This window comes from Empidonax traillii, unplaced genomic scaffold, assembly GCF_003031625.1.
Source record: "Empidonax traillii isolate 1590-97213 ecotype Southwest subspecies unplaced genomic scaffold, ASM303162v1 scaffold139:size1643147, whole genome shotgun sequence".
In the NCBI taxonomy this organism is placed as follows: domain Eukaryota; kingdom Metazoa; phylum Chordata; class Aves; order Passeriformes; family Tyrannidae; genus Empidonax; species Empidonax traillii.
Genome location: NW_020955332.1, coordinates 762,341 through 784,498, shown reverse-complemented (window position 1 = coordinate 784,498; position 22,158 = coordinate 762,341). Strand labels below are relative to the sequence as shown.

At 34.6% G+C, this 22,158-nt stretch overlaps 1 protein-coding gene across 50 annotated transcripts in view; it reads left to right on the top strand.

Annotated features, from left to right (window-relative positions):
- RIMS1 (regulating synaptic membrane exocytosis 1) overlaps nucleotides 1-22,158 on the top strand; it is a 319,154-nt gene that overhangs the window by 218,397 nt on the left and 78,599 nt on the right. For 12 of the 50 annotated variants that reach the window (XM_027884176.1, XM_027884161.1, XM_027884172.1 and 9 more), the window contains 2 exons: nucleotides 9,050-9,121; nucleotides 14,686-14,798. In XM_027884176.1, the coding sequence (XP_027739977.1) occupies nucleotides 9,050-9,121; nucleotides 14,686-14,798 (185 nt within the window). Of the gene's footprint in view, nucleotides 1-2,526; nucleotides 2,611-6,716; nucleotides 6,795-9,049; nucleotides 9,122-13,119; nucleotides 13,303-14,685; nucleotides 14,799-20,222; nucleotides 20,253-22,158 lie in introns of all 50 variants that reach the window. The other 38 variants (XM_027884178.1, XM_027884164.1, XM_027884174.1 and 35 more) reach the window with 12 other exon arrangements.

Genomic DNA, 22,158 nt, shown 5'->3' with positions numbered 1-22,158 from the left:
ATTTTATTGACCCATTTACACTAGTAGAAAAATACTTTCAGCTGTATACATGAATTTGTGATATACAACTCTTGTTAGTTGCACTAAACCAGAACCAAAGCAACAACAACAAAATTCCTTGTCTCCTTCTTCAAGTTCCATCATTTGAGCAAGTAACATCCATACAACTTGCCTGGCAAACTGACCTTGCCTTAACAAGGGCTGCCAAAGTTTTTTGGTAAATGGACTGGTTTGGAACAGAGCTTAATCCTTCATATACCTCTCTTTTGCATAGTGTAGTCTAGGACACTCAAAAATATCCAACCCCTACAAATACCACTATGCAGCTGCATCATGCCTGCCTTTTTTTTTTTTCTTCCCTCCTCTCATGCCCCATCCCCCTATTTATTTCAAGCTGTTTTGTTTGGGTTTTTTGACTGTGTTGTTGAAGTTCTTATGATGATCTGCAGGGCTTATTTAAGTTTGTAATATTGTCATAAATGTCCTCTAGTGCCATTAAAAATGTTCTTCCTGCTACTGCTTCCTTTAGTGTGGGGGTTTTTTTAGTGTTCTTTTCACTGTGTCTCAAAATTTCTGGGTTTTTTTTTCCTTGTAAATTGGGTGCTATTTCTCTAGAATGGAGAAATTTGTTTACAACATCCAGTCAGGAAAGCAGCTAGGTGTGAGGTTTAAGGGCATAATCTGAACTCATTCAGCAATGGCTTCTCATCATTATAGCATCTTTCCCAGATAGATTTAAGATTGCAGTCAGTGATACTCAATAATATATAGTATGGCTTATGTTACAATCAGTTGTTATGTGTATTAGCAGTTGGCAAAAGAGCAGTTGTATAGACTAGAACTTTTTGTATGCTTTTGGCCTGAGAGAGGTTAGCTAGGGGAGATCTGAGCTAATAAAAACAAGGAGCACAACCTAGGGGTTAGTTCATGTACAACAGGGTCAGAATACCTGCCCCAGAGCTGTGTCAGATTTGTTCTGAAGTGCTTCACTGCAGTAGGAAGCAAAACAGGATGTTTGCTATCGTCTGGTCACTGCCACCTAAACAAGAGACAAAGATTAACTATTACCTCATCATAAATAGATAACAGGGAAGTTGGAGCTGCCACTTGATCCAATTAAGGCCAGTCTTGATTTCATGTTGACTTTTATGTTGCATGCCTTTCACAGTTGTGTTGAATATCTCCATTTACATTCAAAATTACGTACAGTGTAATAACTGTTTGCATTAGGTCTACGATATATTGTGTTTCCAGTTCCTTTCAACCATGTAAAGAAGTAGATTATTACATGTTTGTGTTGTACTTTGGCTCACAGTCACTCAACATTTAGTGAAAGGGAGCATGTTCTCAAACCTCAGATTCAGTGACCTAGTTAATTCTATCAAATGCTCTTTAAGATCTGTAGAGAATATCAGCATATTAAGGGCTTTGACTGAGTGCACTGATGCATTAACATTTTCTTTAACCCTTGCTTTGGAGAGAAAAAGAAACTAACTACTAACAACCTATTTGCTCTTAAAACTTCTGAAGGGCCTACCTAACTGTTCAAATAATGCTAATGTCCCTGAAATTTTTGTTATTTGCATGTTCCATAAATCAAACCCTTTTCCTTATTGCACGGACTGGAAAAATACCTCAGAAAGGGAAATATTAGATAGTTGTGCAGAGTTTGTGTAAAGATTTTGCTATTCACCAATAAACCAGTATATTTTAAGATTGTTGTATTAGTTGTACTGTTATGAATACATAACATCCCAGTAAAATAAGCAACATGAGTCTGTAATATAATATATATATAATTCTAAATTAAATGAGCTTTTTCAAGAAAAGAAATCATGTGATACACCAGTGTTCATTCTCAGTTCTGGTCTTTTTTGTTAAATTTAATTATATAACATAATGGCATATACTGTGGGGATAAAGAGAAATGGACAGAAGAGGAAGTTGACTGCACACACTTTCAATATATATTTTCAAATGATAAAAGATTACCCAAGTACTTGCCCATAAATGTGTGTAGCTTAGTTGCAGCTAAATATACCTGTACTATTTCACTGCATTCCGGAAAAGGGTGACTTTATGCCCTAGATTTTTTCTTATAATTCATAGTCCTACATTTTTACTGAGATTACATTTTTCTGTGCAAAGAGGTTAGCAAAATGACAAGGAAATGAGCATCATATGGTCTTTGAAAAGCTCTTCTAGTTTGGAATTGCAGCTTCCTATGCAAATGACAGGCTTCTAGATAGTCTAGCATTTGATAATATTTACACCATGTAGAAGATTTATATTGGTCTAAATTCTGCATCTTTGAGCATACATTCTCTTCGTTTCAGATACAATGTTTTTGTAGTAAGCAACTTTAAGAAAAGTATACTTTAGTATCAGAAAACTGTTAAAAAAAATTAAATTACAGACTTTCATTACTTTTTGGGGTATTTTTCCAGTTCCAAATCCCATATATTTAATTTTATCACACACTAAATATCGTATTTTTTTTCCCTGTTTTATTGAATGGGCAAACAGGAGTAGATTGTCCCCCTCCCTAGAGAGGAGACGACCTACTAGTCCCAGGATTCATATCCAGCATGCATCTCCGGAGGATGACAGGTACTAGTCAACTCCTCCCAGTTGAAAAATGGCTTACTGCATCTTGCACTCTCAGAGGAGTACACTGAAATTTAGAACTATGCATATATGCGGAGAAAGAATTACAACCTCCAGAAGCCCAAAATAAAGCAGCAGTTTAGACATCATCTCTGCATTTTGTTGAACTGTTATAAAGCACCTAGGAATTAACATCTTTTCAAGTTTTTTGTTTACCTGAATGGGCACGAGCCATGAAACAAGATGTCTAATACAGCAGAACACCGTCTGTGTTAATGTCCTTTAGTCTGTTTTTACCTGCTTCTGTATATGGTGGTGGTGTTTTCACTGTGGTGCTTTATAATACTATAAATATTTGTTGTAGATCATATTCTTGTATATATGTTTATTTGTATTGGTTTTGGTTTTCCTTTTCTTAACCAACTGTTCCTAATGGGGGAAAAACCCCCCACAGACTGGAAGTCTTGTTAACATTTTCTGGTTAATGTATATAAAAACTGGCACTGTTTCTAAATTCTGTCCAAATCAAGATGGTCTCCATGGAGCAGGTGTTCCTAATAAGGTAGGTTTTGGTTAAGACCATCAGGGCTTTAAAGAAATGTTTGTGCTGAATATCACCTATGATNTTTTTTTTTTTTTTTTTTTTTTACTTCTCATGAGCTTTCTAATCATATCAGTTTGCGGTTTTCATTAATTTGGCAGTAGTAATTTTTGGTATTTTTGTGTCAGCTAGATCTGGGGTTGTTTTAAGCAGACATTATAATTACTGTTGACATGCAAATTAAAAATTTTCCCTTTATGTCTTTTATACTACAGTAAGTGACAGGATACAGATGGTTCATGTAAATAATCTGTACATGATGTTATGAAGTTGCACTTGAAGCTCCAAGACTAGTGTACTGACAAAACTCAGTTATTGTAATGCCAGTGCTCACCTTCTGCTAAAGTTTATCCACATTACTAATATTTATACTATGATTTATCTTATTTGCCTGATACTGGATATATTCCACTCATACAAGGAGGGAAGCATGTAATTGTGTTTGGAGAACAATTCTTTTCTTATTCGAGTTAGCAATATAAACTATGAAATTAAATTGGTGAAATTGGAAATTCTTTCAAAGTTGTCCCCCCTTACAGATACTGCATTTCCAGAAATTTTGCCAACACATCCATTTATTTGGTGGGACAGCTATTAATAGTTTAAAAATGTACTTTATGTCTTTTAGGAATTTTTAAGTAATTTTTCTTCTCATTTTTTGATTCCATGGAATGATTGCCTTTGACTTCAGAGTATCAGACAGTGAAATATTGTATCAGCAATTCAAATTCAATCCTAGTCATATCACGTTTTAGTGAAGTGAGGTCTTCATCTAAATTCTACCATTTCCAATGCAGAATTATAGGCCTTTTTATGTCAGCTGAAATTTTGTGGAGAATGGCTGAAATCATCTAATACCAGTTAGCAAGCATCTTACAGTAAAGTATCTGTAGGATATAGAATCTGTTGTGGAAAGGATTTTGAGTTGGATAAACAGCAATCTAATTTTCTAAGTGAAATCAGTGCCTTATTGTGTCACCAAATCCCAGTAAGGCAGTCATGGATGAACCTAGAAGGGGTTTAGGTTGACCTCAATCCTGATGAATGTTTGCAGCCCACCAGTTCTAGGATCTTTCTCCCAGATTAAAAGAACTTCTGAGAACATTGGACTCTTTGAATTGCATGTCCAGTACAAGATAGTAGCCCACCTTGTCTGCAGACAGAGTATTAGTGAGGGAATCAAAGGTACTTTATCTTTGTTTTCTACTCTTAGTTTTCATTTCTTCTCATTATTTCCCATTATTTCAGTGGGCCAACACTAGTCAGTTCTATAACTTTTCTATGGTTTTTTAAGATATACTTGTAACAACTTGACAGCTGAAGCAACGGGTGTTGGGGAATGACTGTCTGATGGATCAGCAGGGCTAACTAACTAACTACTTATCACCACTTGCAAGTAATATTTCACAGATTAGTTGACTTTAACAGGTGTCATCTTACTCTTCATTTGAGTACATTACAGATTTGTCCTACAAATTGGCCAAATTTGCATATGGGGTGCAATCAAGGTCTATTTATGAATATAGTTCTTAAATACATATGACATGCATTATTTCCAATTTTGATTTTTTTTTGGCAACATTTTATTTATTCATAATGAATTCTAACATAAATTTTAATAGAAGTCCTTGCAAGATTATTGTTATTCTGGACTTTGTTCATTTGCGTCACTTTTGAGAAGTGACTCCTTCATTTACATTGATGAGACATGAGTTATGTATTATTTCAGTGTTAAGAATTAACAAATGTTTGGTTAGTATCATGTATTTCTACAAGATATTTTAAAGAACAGTTTTTCATTTGAATTTGATAGCTTCTTTGCTGGAAGTTTTTTAGGGTTTTCTTTTTTTTATTGGAAATTAGAATTAGAAGGTCTAAATGTCTAATGCCTACAGCATAGACAGACTGGTATCTGGAGAACTATGAAACTGAAATTTAAGTGATGATTAAAAACAAGGGAAATGAAAGCTGAGCATTTAGTGGTAGGTGGAAATTTAATTCAGACTGTTCTTTTTGAGAGGTCTGCATATATTGTCAGCACATAACCAAGAGTGAATAAAAAAAGCCTATAAAAATTAATTATTATATTTTCAGTTAAGAGAAGTAGCTTTTGTCAGTCATGCGTGCATCTATAAGAATGCTTATCCAAGAGTCATCCCAAATCCAGCTGTAGATCAAGTGCCCCTTTGGTACTTCCATGAATTTGCTTTGCTGTGCTGTTCAATGCCAGTGAAAGAACAATTTGGTCTGATTGATCCTTTCTTATCTTTTGGCAACCATTATGTGACTTGATCAGGGAAGCAGTTTTGCAAGACGTGAATGGAACTGCTGAGAATGAGCGTGAGGAGGTAGCAAACCCTCAGAATATTTGTGACCTCCCAGCTCACATACCATGTAGATCCAGCCTTTTAGAAAACTTCAGTAAAGATCAGGAAGTGTTGAACACGACAGTCTTGATGGCTTTAAGGCTACATAAAGTAGCAGAGTCAATGCAAAACACTGAGGTCTCTTGTACAAGCCAGTAATAAATAATTTTAAAATCTTAGACACTGAATTGTATCAAAATGTTATTTTGTCACTTAAGGAATAATAGTTCTTAATTTTGACAGGAATATTGTCATATTTCTCTGTGTAGTTTTTCGTTATGCTCAACAGGGTTAAATATTTTGAGGCACATAGGTATTTGGAACACAAATTTGAACAGTTTGTCTGTATATGAAATAATATAAAGTGCTTGATCACTGATTTGGTGTCACAGTTGGTAGATTTATGATCCAAAAGAGAAATCTTAGCATTTCCTCACTTCAGTGTCAGTATGGATGCAAATATATTGTGTTACCTAGATTAGTAGTGGACTGCAAATTTTCTTGAGTTTTATCATTAAAATCCAAATTTAGTATTCAGATATTCAGAAATAGTCTGGTCTTCATTTGAGTTTTTGTTTGTTTTTTTTGTTTGTTTTTAAAGAAAGATGAGTCTGTTGTTGTACTTTCCTATTGAATTATTTTTATTAATTACAAAATACAAAGTTTTCATCAAAATGTATAAAATGATGAAATTTGCTTGTATTTTCAGGAGAACTTCGCAGTATAATGACAAAATGCACATCTTCATAAGGGAATATGTTCTTTATAGGTTATATATTAGTCTAGTGAACGATAGAATGGATTTATTCTGGAGAAGGATAATAGCACCTATTAAGCTACAGTGCTGCCATTCAGCATGTAGAATATAAAGGTTTTTAAAACATTGTTGTGACTTTCGTTCTATTGTTTATTACATCTTAGGTTGTTGATATTACATCTAAAAATTTTAACATTTCCCTACAGTCTTTGAATTAAATCAGTGGAAGGGGAAATGAGAAATATAGCCTTTTTCAGGAGATAGTTCCTTAATGCTTTTAGTTTATATATTTGACTGCATGTCTCCACCTTCACTGCATGTGACCATCTCTTTGTTTCTGCTCATTCTGTCCAAATACACATCCATGTTTCCAAATATTGTGAAGAACAAGGACGCTGGAGTCTTGCGTTCCAAAACAGGACAGTGTAGACCACCTAAGTGCTAAACCTGGAGCAGCACAGAGGTATCCTTATTTACTAAAATCATAGATAAATGAGGTATTGGTTATAGTATATTCTTCACATGCTCTGCATACTTTCACATATTTTCTTTCTTTTTTTGGTTTTATGTACAAGTACATATATGCATGTATTGCTCATGGATAATATTTATTGTCCTTAAAGGTACGTTTAAGAGGTAAATTTGAGTATGACACGAGTGTTCTTACCCCAGTGCACTCTTCATATGCTGTACTTGAGCACAAAAGGACACCTGCTCGTAAATGCCCACCTGCCAATGCCCACACTGTGCTTAAGCTGGGCCAGGACTCCAAGCACTGCAGTAAGCTGTTGAGCCACATGGAAATTTATACAGCATCATCTTAGCAAGAGGAAGGAAACAGAAAGGAAACTGATTTTATATAAATGTCCCAAGGGCAGCACTGAGAGCAGAGAAATAAGTGTATTCAGCTCATTAGTGCTATATATTAATTTGTTACTTTTCACAGGAAAGCATGCCCTACTCTCAGCGTTTCCATTCTGCTAAAAGTAGTCACTATGCACTCTTTTTCTCCATTGCATGTAATGTCACAAGCTAAGCAAGTGACACAAGGAGTAAGAGAAAAAGAAGCTCCAACCAACCAACTAAACAGAAAATGAAGAGGGTGTCATAATATGAATGATAATGCTGCTGCATACAGTGGATCTAGCCATATTTTTAAATACTGTGCTAACTGCAGGTTTTATGTAAAGCTGCAGCATTTAATAGGTGTGGTTTTCTGTGTACCTACCTTATATTTGTCCTGGTAAAGGAATAGAATTGAAAAGTAATGAGAATATACAAAAAATAAATCTGAAAAAAATAGCTTGAGGACAAAAGGGATTTTAATTTTTAATCTGAAGTACTATTTTTTTTTTGTGAGAAAATATATTCTTTCAAAACCCAGAAAGCTTCAGGTAATGACCTCTGCTTATGCAGAAAGCATTTTATATTTTGCTGCAGTGTTTTCTTTGTTGTGGAGTATACTGCGTCACAATATAATGCTCATCAAATATTGCAGTGGGTACAAATAATGAAAATCCACTGTGATTACGTTCTTTAGGTATAATTTAGTGTCACAGCTGTTTAGGTATCTTCCAGGTCAGACATTGGATTACTCTTTATAACCACAAAGGTTTAAAGGAGAACATATTACTTTTAATATTATTTTTATCTATTTGTTTTGCCCACAGTAATTCATATATAGCTTAATACATGACACTGATTGTATCATTACAAGCTCTTACATGTGTTAAAGTTTGTCAGAGTTTCTGATCTATGAGTGAATAATCATTGCTCCCTGGTTTTGACCACTCCTGAAATACTGTATGCACTTTTTCTTCTAAAAACCTAGTATACATTGATTGTTTTTAGAGGTTTTAAATTGTAAATCCTAAATTTTACTTTATTACTATGGATAGTACAGAAAATTTTGGAACACAAGATTTGCAGAGATTTACATAGTATGTTTATAGTCCTGGGTAGTAATTAAATTTGGCTTTAACTTTCTTCTTACATGTATTGACTCATATTGCTGTTCCAAAGTAAGTGCTTAGACTGTCAGAGGTAAATAGTGCCTTACTGTCCAAATGTCAGATGGATTCTATAAAATGTGTAGAAAATGAGTGAAGAAATGAAATAAATGTCTATCTTATTTATATTGACTAGAAAAAGAAATAGAATTGGTTTAAACTGTTTCCAAAAACTTTAGCAAGTTTTAATAGGACGAGAATTTTAAAAGCCAAGTTTTTATTAATACAGTGACACCCTTACTTAAATCTGATATGATGCAGTATTTGTTTTGCTTTTGAAATTTAGATTCAAACTAAAGTTTACATTTGAATAGTATTTTCTGGTGCTTTCTGCAACATTTTATTCCTGCTTTCTACTCTGAATTTCTTTTTCATGCTGTTAAGAGATAACTTATAGGCCTATGAGGAGGCATTGTTTTAATCAAATACAGACTGGGAAGGGGGAACTAGTTTCAGGCTCAGTCAGGATTAATATTTTCTTCCCTCTTTTGGTGCCTCATAATTCTCACATAATGAGCCTCAATCAAATGTAATCAGTGCAATGCCTCTTATATCTCAAATTCACCACCCTGTTCATGATGATCATTGTCACTTTCTTACCTGTCAACTATTTCTGTTATTATCTTTATAATACACAAATAAATAATCTTCATATTTCTGTATTCTTTTTGTTCTTTGTTTATTTCTTTTCTGACATCTCATTTCACAGGCAGTCCAGAAAAGTGGAAAGATATAGCAGCCAAAAACAAACTAGGAAAAGCTCCGCAACTGAAACAGAAAGGTAGGATTGCTGATGGATGTGTAAACATCTCCTATTATCAATCTGATTCCAGTTTTTTGAATATACCTCTAATACAACTTTTTTTAGAACATCTGTGACAGTACCCAAAGCAATGTTGTTGTAATCGACAGTATTATTTACTTTGTATCTGTATTATTAGCACTGCATTGCATACATATGGAATTTTTCAGGCATTCATCATTGCAGATAAATTTAATGGTAAAGATTAGCAGTTATTTTCTGCACTTAACCATTGATTTTTTCCAAAAAAATATTTATTTTAGATTAATTTTGAGGATGATAAAATAGATTAGAGAGATAGATATATAGATTACTAATTCAAAATGTCTGTGATCAAGTTAATTTCACTTTAGTATATAAAAAAGTTAAGTTACACATTTATATATGTATAGAAAATTATGACATCTATCATTATATAGAGGTGATATAAACACTGGAACTTTAACTTTTGTATTTATTGAATTTTCCTGAACTTGTATTATCATTATAACTTTTAACTTTTAACATATTCAAATTCTTAAGAAAAAACTAAAGATATATACTGAATCATAAGAACATCTAGTTAAATTTTAAACCCTGTGTCTTGCAAAAATAAGAGCAGTGAGGAGGGGTGAGATTCTGCCTCTGTCAGAAATAGATTTATGTTACCTTGATGAGCAGAGGTGGAATGTACATCTGTTTACATTGTGAGAGCTGAAAATCTTCCATGAACATCACAGACATCTCTGTTTTCAATGAAAACACACATTATGTAACAAATCTTCAGAGCTTTTATTTTGTTTTACTGCTTCAAGTCCCAGATTATTGTTCCTGATGGAAAAGCAATGGTTACATTTTTCTTGAGTTTGATGATTCTGTTGTCACAACAACCCAGTTTCTTTTTCAGTTTGAATAAGAGAAATTACCTAAATGATGACTGAAATCCTTGCTATGATTAAATCAGGAATTGTTTTGCCACAGAGATCACTAAAACCATTTTTTCACCTGTTTTTTTCTAACTCCTGAAGAGTTAGAAAGGGGTTTGATTCTTGGTAACCATTCAGCAATAAGCCCAATGAACAAGAGCATAGGGAAACATGAATTGTGCTGCTTCTTTTTACATCTCCATGGCACATACTGTAGGTTTTTGTTTCCCTAAAATGATTCACGGTAGTAGATGTGAGATAAAATGTCTAAATAAGTCCAATGCTGTAGTTCAGTATTTCTTCATCGATGTAATATTGCACTAATGCCAAAAAGTTTTGATAACAGGGTAGGCAATTAATTTTCTTACCAAGCATAATTCAAGACTCTTTCTTCTTCAAATATCCATTTTTTTTTCGAAGAATTCCTCTGTATTTTGCAATTTGCAAATCTTATCTATTAGTTACGCAGACTACTGAAGTAACGCATCAGCATACTGTCAGCTTCTCTATAAAGCATTTCAGAATATTATGTAAAATTAAATGTTCTGTGTATTGTGATATCTTAGGAAATGTACATAAAAGGGAAAAGACCAACCTTTTCAGGATAGTTTAAAGAACTTAAACCTTCTCTTAATTCAATGAGATAAGCCTTCAAGATGAAATTCAGTAAAATGTTCTGAAGGAGGAAAACTGATTCCATGAAAATCCATCATTTTCTGTTCTTGTCTGAATAAGTAAAACTTGTAAAATCCTAAAATGTTTTCCTTCAACCCTAACTGATCACCCCAGAAATGCCAGATGTGATGTTACCTGTCATATATGCTAGGATACACACAGTCTTTGACTGTATTTTCTATATTTTGCATAGGACACGATGCCAGGGGTGTGCTAGATTGGTGATGCTGTCTTATTAGTTTTTCTTTATAGTTTCTTAGGTGGCAGCATGTTTTATTTAATATGTGTCACCGAGGCATCTGTCTGAAGAGAAAGGAATTTGAGTATTCTTGTATGCTGGTGAAGCTGGAACCTGTAGGATTCCCGTGTAGATCATTGTCAGCTGAATTAATAGGTTTTCTGCTTGCGGTGTTACCACCTGTGAGGAACCAGGAGATGAGATACACATGTATGTGCCCATTGCAGTCTCATTGCTCACCAGGTATCATTTCTTCCCCAAATTCCTCTCCTCTTCATACTTCTTATCTCAATTCCGTCTCATTTCTTCACTAGTTTTTTGTCTCTCATGCTTGTTTCTTGTTCCTTTTTGTCTCATTCTAGAGACCAGCCATTTGCAGGCTTCTTCCTTCCAGCAACAGATCTTTCTCCTAGGCCAGCAAGTCCTTAACTCCATTCTAGTTATTCTTCAGTTGCCTTTTAGCTCTCTTTTCATTTGCATCCCAGGTAACATATTCATCTCATTGTAATAACCCAGCTAATGCAAATCTTGAGCCTTATTGGTCTTTGAGTTAAGCAGATCCTCTGTCTTTCTCTTGGAAAGGGACATGTCTGTAAAAGGAGTATTACCGGAGAAGGAGATAAGTTTCTGAGTTGCAAGTAAGTCCTGTCCTATTCCATAATGGCAGGACAGACTCACAGTGTTTCACAAGACTATCAAATAAATTCCAGGATATTTAGCCTCTAAAATGAAAAATACCAGAACTGAGAACCTGATGAATTTTTTAGATTAAAGCATTTATTCATAGTAAAAGCAAACAAGAAGTTTCTGATATTGAATGGGATTCATATTTACCTTATGGATGTTATGATGTTTAGACATCCGATAAAACAGATGCTTAAAAGCTGGTTAGGTGCAGCAGTTGGGATGGATTACTTTTACATTCAGCATGGAGAAACAGGCATTTTCAGAATTCAGCTCATCTTTGTTATCATAAGCATCTTTCAGAATCAGGAGATTCAATCTCTTCAAGAATCACCGGGGCAAGCCAGGAGTTAAGCTGAAGAAGTGTTAGGGTTTAAGAGAGAATATAAGCAAGGGCAACAGAATCTTGAATTTTTTGCATTGTGATTCGTCTTCCACATAAACTGTTACTGATAAAATGGCTTTGAATCTAAACGTGTTTGTTATCCTTGGTGGGCATCTGCATGTAATTTCATATATAGGCGTTTTTTTAGGATAGCTCCTTGATGTGTGATAGTCATATGAACCAGACAGTTCCTTGGTTACTTTGACTGTATTTTGTGGGAAAATTATGCTGGGGGTGTGTGCCTACAGAAATTAAAAAGAACCCAAGCAAAACCACTCCACAACGAAATGAGGTCACAAGACACTGAAATTTCTGAAATAACAGCAGATATAATAGTACCATTTACAAAATGCTGCACTACTGGAAAGCCAAGGAAGAGTAAAAAGGCACATTTAGAATACTTTGGCACTCTACAAACCTGAAATGTTTCAGCTTGTCCTTTACTTCCAGTGTATTCAATTATTGAACTAGTATTAATTATGCTTTATTATGCTAAAATGATTAATCATTTTACTGCATAATATAGTTAATTTTTATTATAGTTCCTTCAAAACCATATTTCTGTTTTCGTACTTACAGATACTTAAATAGATTTCTTATTTCAAACTGTTGGGGAAACAGGGAATTACATATGTGCCTCCATATTGTCATTTTTTAGGACACTAATTGAAATGAAAATATTTTTAATAAAGGTAAAAGATATAGAATATATTATTATGTATTAGAAACAGAAATGCTTTGTGATTAAACTAGGTATTCATAGCCTACTCTAGTCTAGTCCCTGCATCATAAGTGTTGTTAGCTTGTGTTTGCTGTGTTTAAGGTGCAGCTAGAGTTTTTGGCCAGCTTTCCACTATAAGCAATGCAGTTCAACAGTTCCACAATTAGGGTCACGTGTATCTGCCGTGGTGAGTGTTCTGCAGTTTGTCATTTTGAAAACGGATTTGCAGTCAGAATTAATAACTTCTATCTGAAACATCAATCCTGGTCCTGCAGCCAGGATTTGCAATGTTCTTTGATGGAGGAGGGCATGGGAAGATCTGCCTGGAGCTAACTACTGAACAGTTTCTTTTTGGCACTGATGTTTTAGGGGTCTGCTACCATCTCTTTCTCGAAGGGGACTTCCAACCCCACGAACGACTGAACATCCAGTCATTAGGGGAAAACATCGCACTCGCTCAAGGTCGAGTGAGCAGTCTAGTATCAAACCCTTATGCTCTGTACATCACCTAGCATCTGGAGGGTCGGCGCCACCTTCTCCACTTCTGACAAGGTTGCTATTATGTATACAGCATAGCCTTCATGTTCTGCCTCCCAGGTTTCAGTGTGGTGGTGTACTTTTCTGAGCATACATGGCACGTTCACTCATTCTGGCACTATAGATTATCCTCTCTTCATGGTATTTACACTTCTCCCATATCCTTTATGCCATCTATCTTCACCATCCAGGTGATACTTCTTGCTGTTGAATTTAAATAGTTATGCTAAGTAAGAGTAAAAGGTTGGCTGTGTTTTGTCCCTCCATTGTTGTGTTTTGTTCTGTATCCATCTGAAAGTTATCAAAGTACTTTTCTTAAACACTGTGTGGAAAATCATGTGCTGTTCACACAGCTAACTGATCTTACAAGCTGCTGTTACAAGTCAGTTGATCTATGTAGTGAAAGCCAACAGTATTTTGAATTTGCACAAATTTGTCACTTAAAATTATAAAGTATCTACTTGCAACCTTAGTGTAGAAGATAAACAGTGCTTATCCACTATAGTGAGTCTGTAGTTGGCAAGGACATTTCATAGTAAGCTCTCCTCAGTGGTCCGCTGTTTCGCATTTTTGTTTTACTTTCTTAAACTTTTTCCTTATAGTTATTATAAGTGCCCATACTTAGGTTAAATGCCAGCGTTCCAAAGGTGTTTGATGTGTTAGACTCAGAAGCTGCATCTATAAATAAGAAATCAAGTAGTCACATTGTTCTGAAATAGTGCTAGCTAGAATTCAACCAAGAGGTTTAGGATATTCACTTAGGTATAAATATTAAAAATCTTGTACATGCTTTGCACAGATACACACACACACAACCCCCACACCCCAATACTAAGGTTAAAGGGTTTTTTTCCCTTCTTTGAGTTCAGGGAAAAAACACATGCTATCCTATGGGAATAGATACTTGCTGTCCAGTTCTCTATGGCCTTGTGCATTTATTGCATCAGCACAAAGGGAATACTAAAATTAATGAGACACAGAGGTGGCATTTTTTATTGCCCGTGAACCAGTGCAGTAGAATGTATAAATTGTGAGTCATAATTGTAAATGGTTCTAAAAAACCTGCTTTTCATTCAGTGTTTTTTGACTAGTACTTTATCTAAAAAAAAAGGAAAAAAACCCACAACTCCCCCTCCCCCCAATAAATAAATTTAAAAAACCCCACCCAAAACAAAAGGAAATAATTTCTTCTTAGTCGAAGGTAGTTAGAGAAATTAAATGTGATGCCTTATAAATTTACTAGATATCTAGACCTGGGTATGTGCATATGGCATAGACCAAATGCAGACTTTTTCACACCCCTCTTCAGTATCTGCAACTTAATATGTGTTTCAAATTCGGAATATAAGAAATCTCTTCGTTCGGCTTATTTTGCTTTTATCTTAATTTCATTTGCAGAACACATCAGCAAGGAAGTCCCACACAGTCTCCTCCTGCAGACACATCCTTCAGCAGTCGTAGGGGAAGACAGCTACCGCAAGTTCCAGTAAGAAGTGGCAGTATAGAGCAAGGTATCAAATAATGAGCTTATGATAGCTCAAACTCTTTGATTTTTTACCTTTCTTTACTCAAAGTCTACTTGCATAACTATGCGCCCAATGCTATGTTTCTACCAATAAAGCAATAGAAGAGAATGAAAGCATATTTTTAGTCTGGGAAATCTAGCGGAGTTTGACTGGTGGGTTATTATTACATGTGGTTTAATTGCCTTAATTTTCTAGTAGCCTTTTACGTTTAAAATTTCTATTACTCATGGTAGTTTCCAACACATACCTCATATGTTATCAGCTAAAAAGAACAGGGGCAAAGATTTTTGCAACATTTTGACAGTCTTTCTCATTTCTTATTTTGTGGTTTATAATTATTGTTGTGCATTATTAACATAGATTAATAATAAATATCAAAAATCTGGTTTTTGTCTGGAGTTCATACTTCAGTGACTAAAGAATGAAAATAATCACCATGGGAAATGTTAAAGCACAAGTCACAGGCCCTTTCCTACTTAAGAATAAACTGATCAGGCAAAGACTGCTGCTTTTATGAAAAAGACAATGTAGACCTAATGGTTATGGAAGATGTGTTTTACATACTCATATCAAATAACATGTGCATTGCTGTTTCCTTTTCTACCAACATACAGAGTATGAATTATTATGGTAAATTGAAGTGGCATAATGTCTAATATTTGCACATTCATGTTTTCTTCTGTGTTTTAAAAACCCTGTTTTCACATTGACTACAAGCAATGAGTGAGATTGCCACATACCACAAGGTTTTCTTTTATCTGGAAGTTAAAGAAATGCTTCTAATGAAATATTGTAGTGCTTTACAGAACTGTATATTAATCACAGTCTTGGATAGATGATGTTGCTGACCATGATGGCCTTATCATGACAGATTACCATTGGGGATTTCGTGTATGATGGCTTGCATTGACATGCAATCAGTTTGCATTAATTTTAGGGTGATGACATACTAAACCTTCAATTTTCACATATAAACTGTACTCTTGTTTTATCAATCTATTTATTTTGAATGGTAAATATGCTAATATAAATGGCTTTTAAAAATTTTAAACTTTACATTCGGGTCTTCTCATTTTGTAGTGAATCTAAAACTGTCTGGATTATAAACTAGTTGCAAACTACATTTGCAGTTCCTATTTCTGCGTATTAGCAAGTTGAGTGCTTTTTAGGGAAACGTAATAAGTAATGGATTTCAATTTTCATGTTTCTTCTTCAGTGTCAGAACTTGGTGCAATACATAATGATGAATCAGCTCTTAATTTTAAGTTGGTTTTTATTTGGATATTCATATATCATCTTTCTGCTGTCCTTGATAGCTGATGTGTGAGAGTAAAATCTGAGTTTATGTTTTGTTGAAGGCATTGAAATGCATGTAGAACTTAACATGAAACTGAGTAGAGGTGGGATGTGTAGAGGAAAAAAAAAGTTGAGCAGAAGACTAAAGCTTCTCTGAGTTTAGAAAGCTGTTGATACTGTGAACACCTGTAAACTAATGCTGCTTCAGTGAACTCTTGCTTACACTTGTGGTTGATAAGCTTGCGTCTTATGTATAAAATGCACAAGTAGGATGCGTCAGATAATTTTCTTTGTTGTTATGTATCATACCACCCGTGTCATATGTCATACAGCACATGGATTTAAAGGTTAAAGAGATTTCCTTCTCTACAATAGTACTTTAGTTTTGTCTAAGTGAATGACTTGTGGTTCTGAAAGGGAGGTTTTCTGAATTTACCCACATTTAATACTCTGTTCAGGCTCAGAATGTATTTGCAGAGAAGAAGTAAATTGAATAAGTTTTATAAAAGGTTTTTAAACAGTTTTGTTATATCTACTGAAATAAATATGCTAGTATGTCTATACTACTGCAAGAAATTAAATTCAGTGAGTTTCCAAGACTGCAGTATTTGCTCTGATTTACAGTATCAAATTTTAAAATTAGTTTCATCTCTTTAATCTCTGTCAAATGAGTATCAGTGTCAAATGTAGTGGCTAGAAGTGATCTGACCTCAGTATAGGACTGAATCCAAAGCATTTTGAGTTCTGCAGAAGATTTACATTAACTGCATTGTGTCCTTGTTGGTTTAAATTCACAGTCACCATAGATGGAGATGATGTCAAAATGTAGTGCAGTATACAAATGTCATAGGAAACATTTAAAAATGTGTTTTCTTCATTTACAAATGCTACTTCATTTTGATGGTCAGTATTGACATCCTGTGTTTCCAGGAAAACCTGTATGATATTCCATAAAGTATCATTTTTATAGTAAAGTACTTCTTTGCACTCTACAAATCCTGTTGTTTGCTGAGGTTTGAGTACACATCTAAATATATACATCTATGAATCTAAGTCTGTTATACAATTCACAGTGATTGCTGTAAAAAGATTATGTGTCTGTATATCAAGGATGGGCTCCTTATTTGCTTTTTTGCATATTCAGGAGACATAGAAGAATCCAGGGAAGTAATTCCAGGGAAGTAATTTTCTTACTCTTTAAAGCTCTCATGGAACAAATGGGAGTTAATGAAGGAGCAAGAGACTGGTAGTGGTTTCCATCTGGAGAAACAGAGTGATATTTTGACTCTTAATCTCTACCTCTCATGTCAAGTGACCATATTCATGCTACTAAGGCTTCTTTAAGGACTGACATTGCATCTCAGACATTCCATTTTGTTGTGAAATTTAGAACTAAAAAAAAAGTTGTTTTCTTGTCTCTACCAGATGATTTTGTCTTAGTTACTACTCTGACTGGCAGTTTGAAAATCATAAAATTTCAGCTTATGAGAACGTAAGGTGGTTTTACAAGGTCCTTTATTTAAAATAAAAATCACGGAAGTAGTTGGTACACAGAAGACCAAAGTAGTGTTCCCTATTCCATTACAGAAATAGGGTTGGTACTGCTGATCAGGAACAGAATAAAAAACTTAAATGTAGAGAAAAATCCAGTTTAAGGACTAAAACCTCAAACCAGCATTATTAGGCACACAGGCAAAAAAAGAAACAGCTTCTTGGTGGTTATGTCCTAATGGGGAGAAGAGCTTTGTGTAGCTTTGGAGTAGAGGAGAGGCATAGTTATTTTCATTTTAGACAATTCTAACTAAATATTTCTAGCAACTCCAGGGCACACAGACATTTTAAAGTGGTTGCAGTTAAGATTATAGGCTTCTGTAATTTTTAGGCAATATGATTTTTATTTTACTTACAGTAATATTCAAGGAAGACATAGTTGTATTTCTTTCCTTTGCAATCCTGTCAGCAGTATTTCTTATATGGGATTTTATTGTATCTAAAAGTCTGGAGATGCTTTAATATTGAAAGTTAGTCTTGTATAGATGAGTCTGTGTGTGTTTTCAAGACATCACAATTTAATAGTCATTATCTTATGCTACTGAAGAGGTGGGTTTGATTTTTTTTTTGTGTTAACTAATAATTTATAAAAGGACCTAATGCTATGAAGATGTTTTGGCTCAGTGATTAAAGCAGTGAAATTCTAAGCCATGATAAGGACAATGGTGTATTCTCAGTATGTCATTCTGTGCTAAGCTGTAAGAGGTTTGCTTCACTGGTTTTTTATTCGCATCATGTTCGAGTGGAACAGTGCAAATTATTAAGAGGGATGGGGATTCTGGGTTGACTTTGTTTCTCAACTGTTTCTAAAACAACTTTGTGATGTAGTTACATTGTGTTTAAATGATACCATTTTGCAAAGCACACCTTTCAGCTATCAAATGCCTTGCAGCTATCAAACATCACAGGAATTCTTGCTTGAATACATTTGAGGGTGGGTCTCTGCATTTTCATATGATGGTTAATCGTTGTATTGATCAAGAAAATTAATGCACCTTGAAGATCTGAAACATTTTCCTTCACTCCTTTTTACCTGTAGTAGATAATAGTAGGGATTATAGTAGGAAATATAGCAAGTAAATAACAAAAAAAATACTGTGAAATTTATGTACCAGCAATGTGCGATGATTGTAGTAGAGAAGCACTCTTTCAGGGCTAATTCTTGCAAAACGAGGTCTATCTCCCACTGTCTGCTTCTATTTGGGTCTTCACAGCATGGTTTCTTTTTCATTGCTTCAGCAATGTAGTTTCCTATTTCAGAAGTCCTATAATGAGAGTAAGGTTTGTGATAATTAACAGCCTTTTAAAGCATAAAGAACACTTGCAAACATAACTGAAGTAGTGTGGGTGTGTGTGTTTCCAGTGGCAATAGGCCTTAGGAGTGACACTGAGAAAAGCAAAAGTGCATCCAGCGTTAGGCATTGTTGTATCTTGGGTTATGTTGGAAAAGGCTGCACAAGGTTTGTACATATCTTGTATTCAGGGTGAAGTGCATGTCTGTGTGTGTGCTGCTGTTGTTACATGAGGGAAAATGACATGAACGTTCTGCTGGTACTGAATGGGAATTACACGGATAAAGTTCATATGTGTGATATATGTACAATGGTAGTCACGTCACAGAGGAATGAAGTGTTTTGATGTCCTATATTTCCTTTTAAACAAATAAGAATCATAGTTTTGTACAGAAAATCAGTATGTTGTCAAATAATACATTGAATTGCAAGTATCTTTTTATTTGTAACCAACTTAAGATCAAAAAAAAAAAAAGATTTCCTAGTGAAAACTGTTCCGTTTGTATGTACTTGATCATTGAAATGTCATTGCAGTGGGAGTATGGTTGGGGTAATGATGAAAGATCAAACCCTCTCAGTAAAATCTTTTTTCTGATCTATCAATACAAGAAAAAGTCAACTTCAGTTTTAGATCTCAGACTTTCAGTGTTGTTTGTTTTGTCTTCATATACCTGGTTTTATTTTCAAATTATTAGGTGGCACTTCATATTTTGAAGCAGCTTGTGGAATCTTTACTCAAGAGTAAAGATTGGAGAGTATTTGCTTTTAGCACTGCTAACTCTTGCAAAAAAGTACAAGCCTCATAATCTTGTATGTTTTCCTTAAAAACTGATTTTCAATAGTCCAGTGGTTATTGAGTATTATAGATTTCAGTTAATAGAAAATAAATTTGTAACACTCATTATTGCAGAAAAGGCTTCAGACTTGAAAAAGTACTATGTGGCTCAGGAGGGAGAATGATTAAAGCAATTTTAAGATTTTTATGCCATTCTTAAATTTGAGTATGATGGTACTGCTCTCGCAGAATACTTAAAGACTCCACAATCTGCTTCTCCGTAACTTCATTGTTCTTCTTGATTTTAAAGAAAAAGTCACAGGCTTTATTATTTGTCATGGTTTATCATTTTAATTTTCTACATTACTTTTACATATGCTGGAGTACCGCCTACTGTACATGCCATTGTCACATGTAACACATTTCTTTATCTAACTTTAAATTTGCTGATTTCTTTTTCTGTTTCCATCATTCCGTGCATTTAATTCATTGAAGAGCAAGAGACTTTTAACTCTCCCACAAAAGGTAAATATTTATGTAATTTTTTACAAATGTTTGGCAACTGTTGATACTGGCTTTTCCCTCAATATACGCCATGTCAGCATGTAATATTCTGTTAACAGTGTTTGACATGTGATAAAGTTTTTTCTCAAATATCTCTATGCTATCTGATGCCCCTCATTAAACTCTGAAAATTGTTTCTCTTGTGATTTTTCATGTTCCCATTGAAATGCAAGATACTGGATTCAGTAGGCGTAGTCATGATATTTTACATAGCTCAGAAGGTGCTTGATTGAGTTAAAGTTCACACGAAGAATTAAGATTTTTCCTCAACTTTTCTTGAGCACAGTATCTGCTTCTAATGATGCAGCCATGGCCTTTGATATCTCTGAAGGATGTTTCATAGGTGTGCAGCAAGGAACAGTTGGAGGTGATGATGACAGAAACTACCCTTTGTATGTAGAGAGATTCTGAGCTGTGTTCTATTTGCATGTCAGTCCTTTGACACTCAGAAACTTAATGCTGATGTAGGACGAGTTTCTAGGGGCAGACATACAGTGCTCACCTCCTATGAATTTGACCTCCTATCAATTCTCCATGTCTGTGCTGATACCAGGGAATCAAACAACAGATATCTAAAGCTGTTCCACAAAATGAAAAGTGTAGTCTGTCATGTCTCTAAAGGCCACATTGCAGAAATGTCCTATTTTTTTTCCTTTTAGTTGAAAGTAGGATTTATATCAAAATTCAAATGAAGTTTGGAGAGGGAAAAAAAAAGAAAAAAACCCAACCTTTTAATTTAAAAAACAAATACTATGCTGCACAAACATTAATAATGCAGATTAAACTTTTCTAACCTTTATTCCCGAGTCCCACACATCGTAGGAAATTCTGATCTGAATACAGGCTTTGGTGAGTCAAAACCAAACTATGAGTTGAACTTGAATCAAAGAATTTCCTTCAACTACTTTACTTTCTGAAAGGGTGAATTCTTAGGTAAAAATACAGCAGCTGCACTACTAGCCACAAATTCCAACACCAATGCCAAGCATACATGAATATGTTTTCACAATAATGCTTTTAAAAAAAAGATGAAAAAGAAATAATATTTAATTTAGGCATTAGCAATTACAAGTTATTTTTGCAAGTTTAGGAATATACTGTGAAATGTCATAAAGTGCTAAGAGTGGTTGGTTTTAAAAATTATTTCTGTAATTTTTTCTTGCTTCAATATTTATATTTTTCTCAAACAGAACAGTACAAATCAATCTTACCTGTTTGTTGATTATGCCTTTTTCAAGTTCACAAACCTTGTCCCGTGATTTGGGCTGCAGTGGATGGTGTTTTGTTTAAAACAATGGACTTTATGCAGACAAACTAGACTGCCTGTAACAGGTTTGTAAAAAAACTTGTTTCCACAAGATTTGGATGGATCTGGCCCAAGTTTTGGGCATGTATCGAAGGTGGTGGGATATTTGCATGCAGATTCCCCTGATTCAAGGATTGCAGATGCAACCCAGAGGCAGAAAAGAGCTGGGCAAAAGGAGAGGGAAGAAGTGGAGTGCTGGCAGTTTTGGGGACCATGAACATCTTAAATTGAGCTGACTTACACTAGTAGCCCAGTGTCACTTCTGATAAGAGGTTAAAAGAATAGACAGTAGGTGAATGGGAGATGAGGATGGGGGAGTTACAGGATATTATGTGAGAAGAGACAGAAATATGAGGGAAAGCATGTACTACAGATGTGAACAACACTGACCCGATAAATCTGCAACAAAGTAATCAAGCATCTGTCCCATGTTTTATCAATGGGAAAGGTTGAAAGTCTTCAGCACATTATGAAAATGCTGACTTGGTTTGCTGTCAAAATCAGTGGCTTACTTTCTTTTCCAAATTTCAAGAGAGATATGTTTGTTTTCTTGTTGTTTCA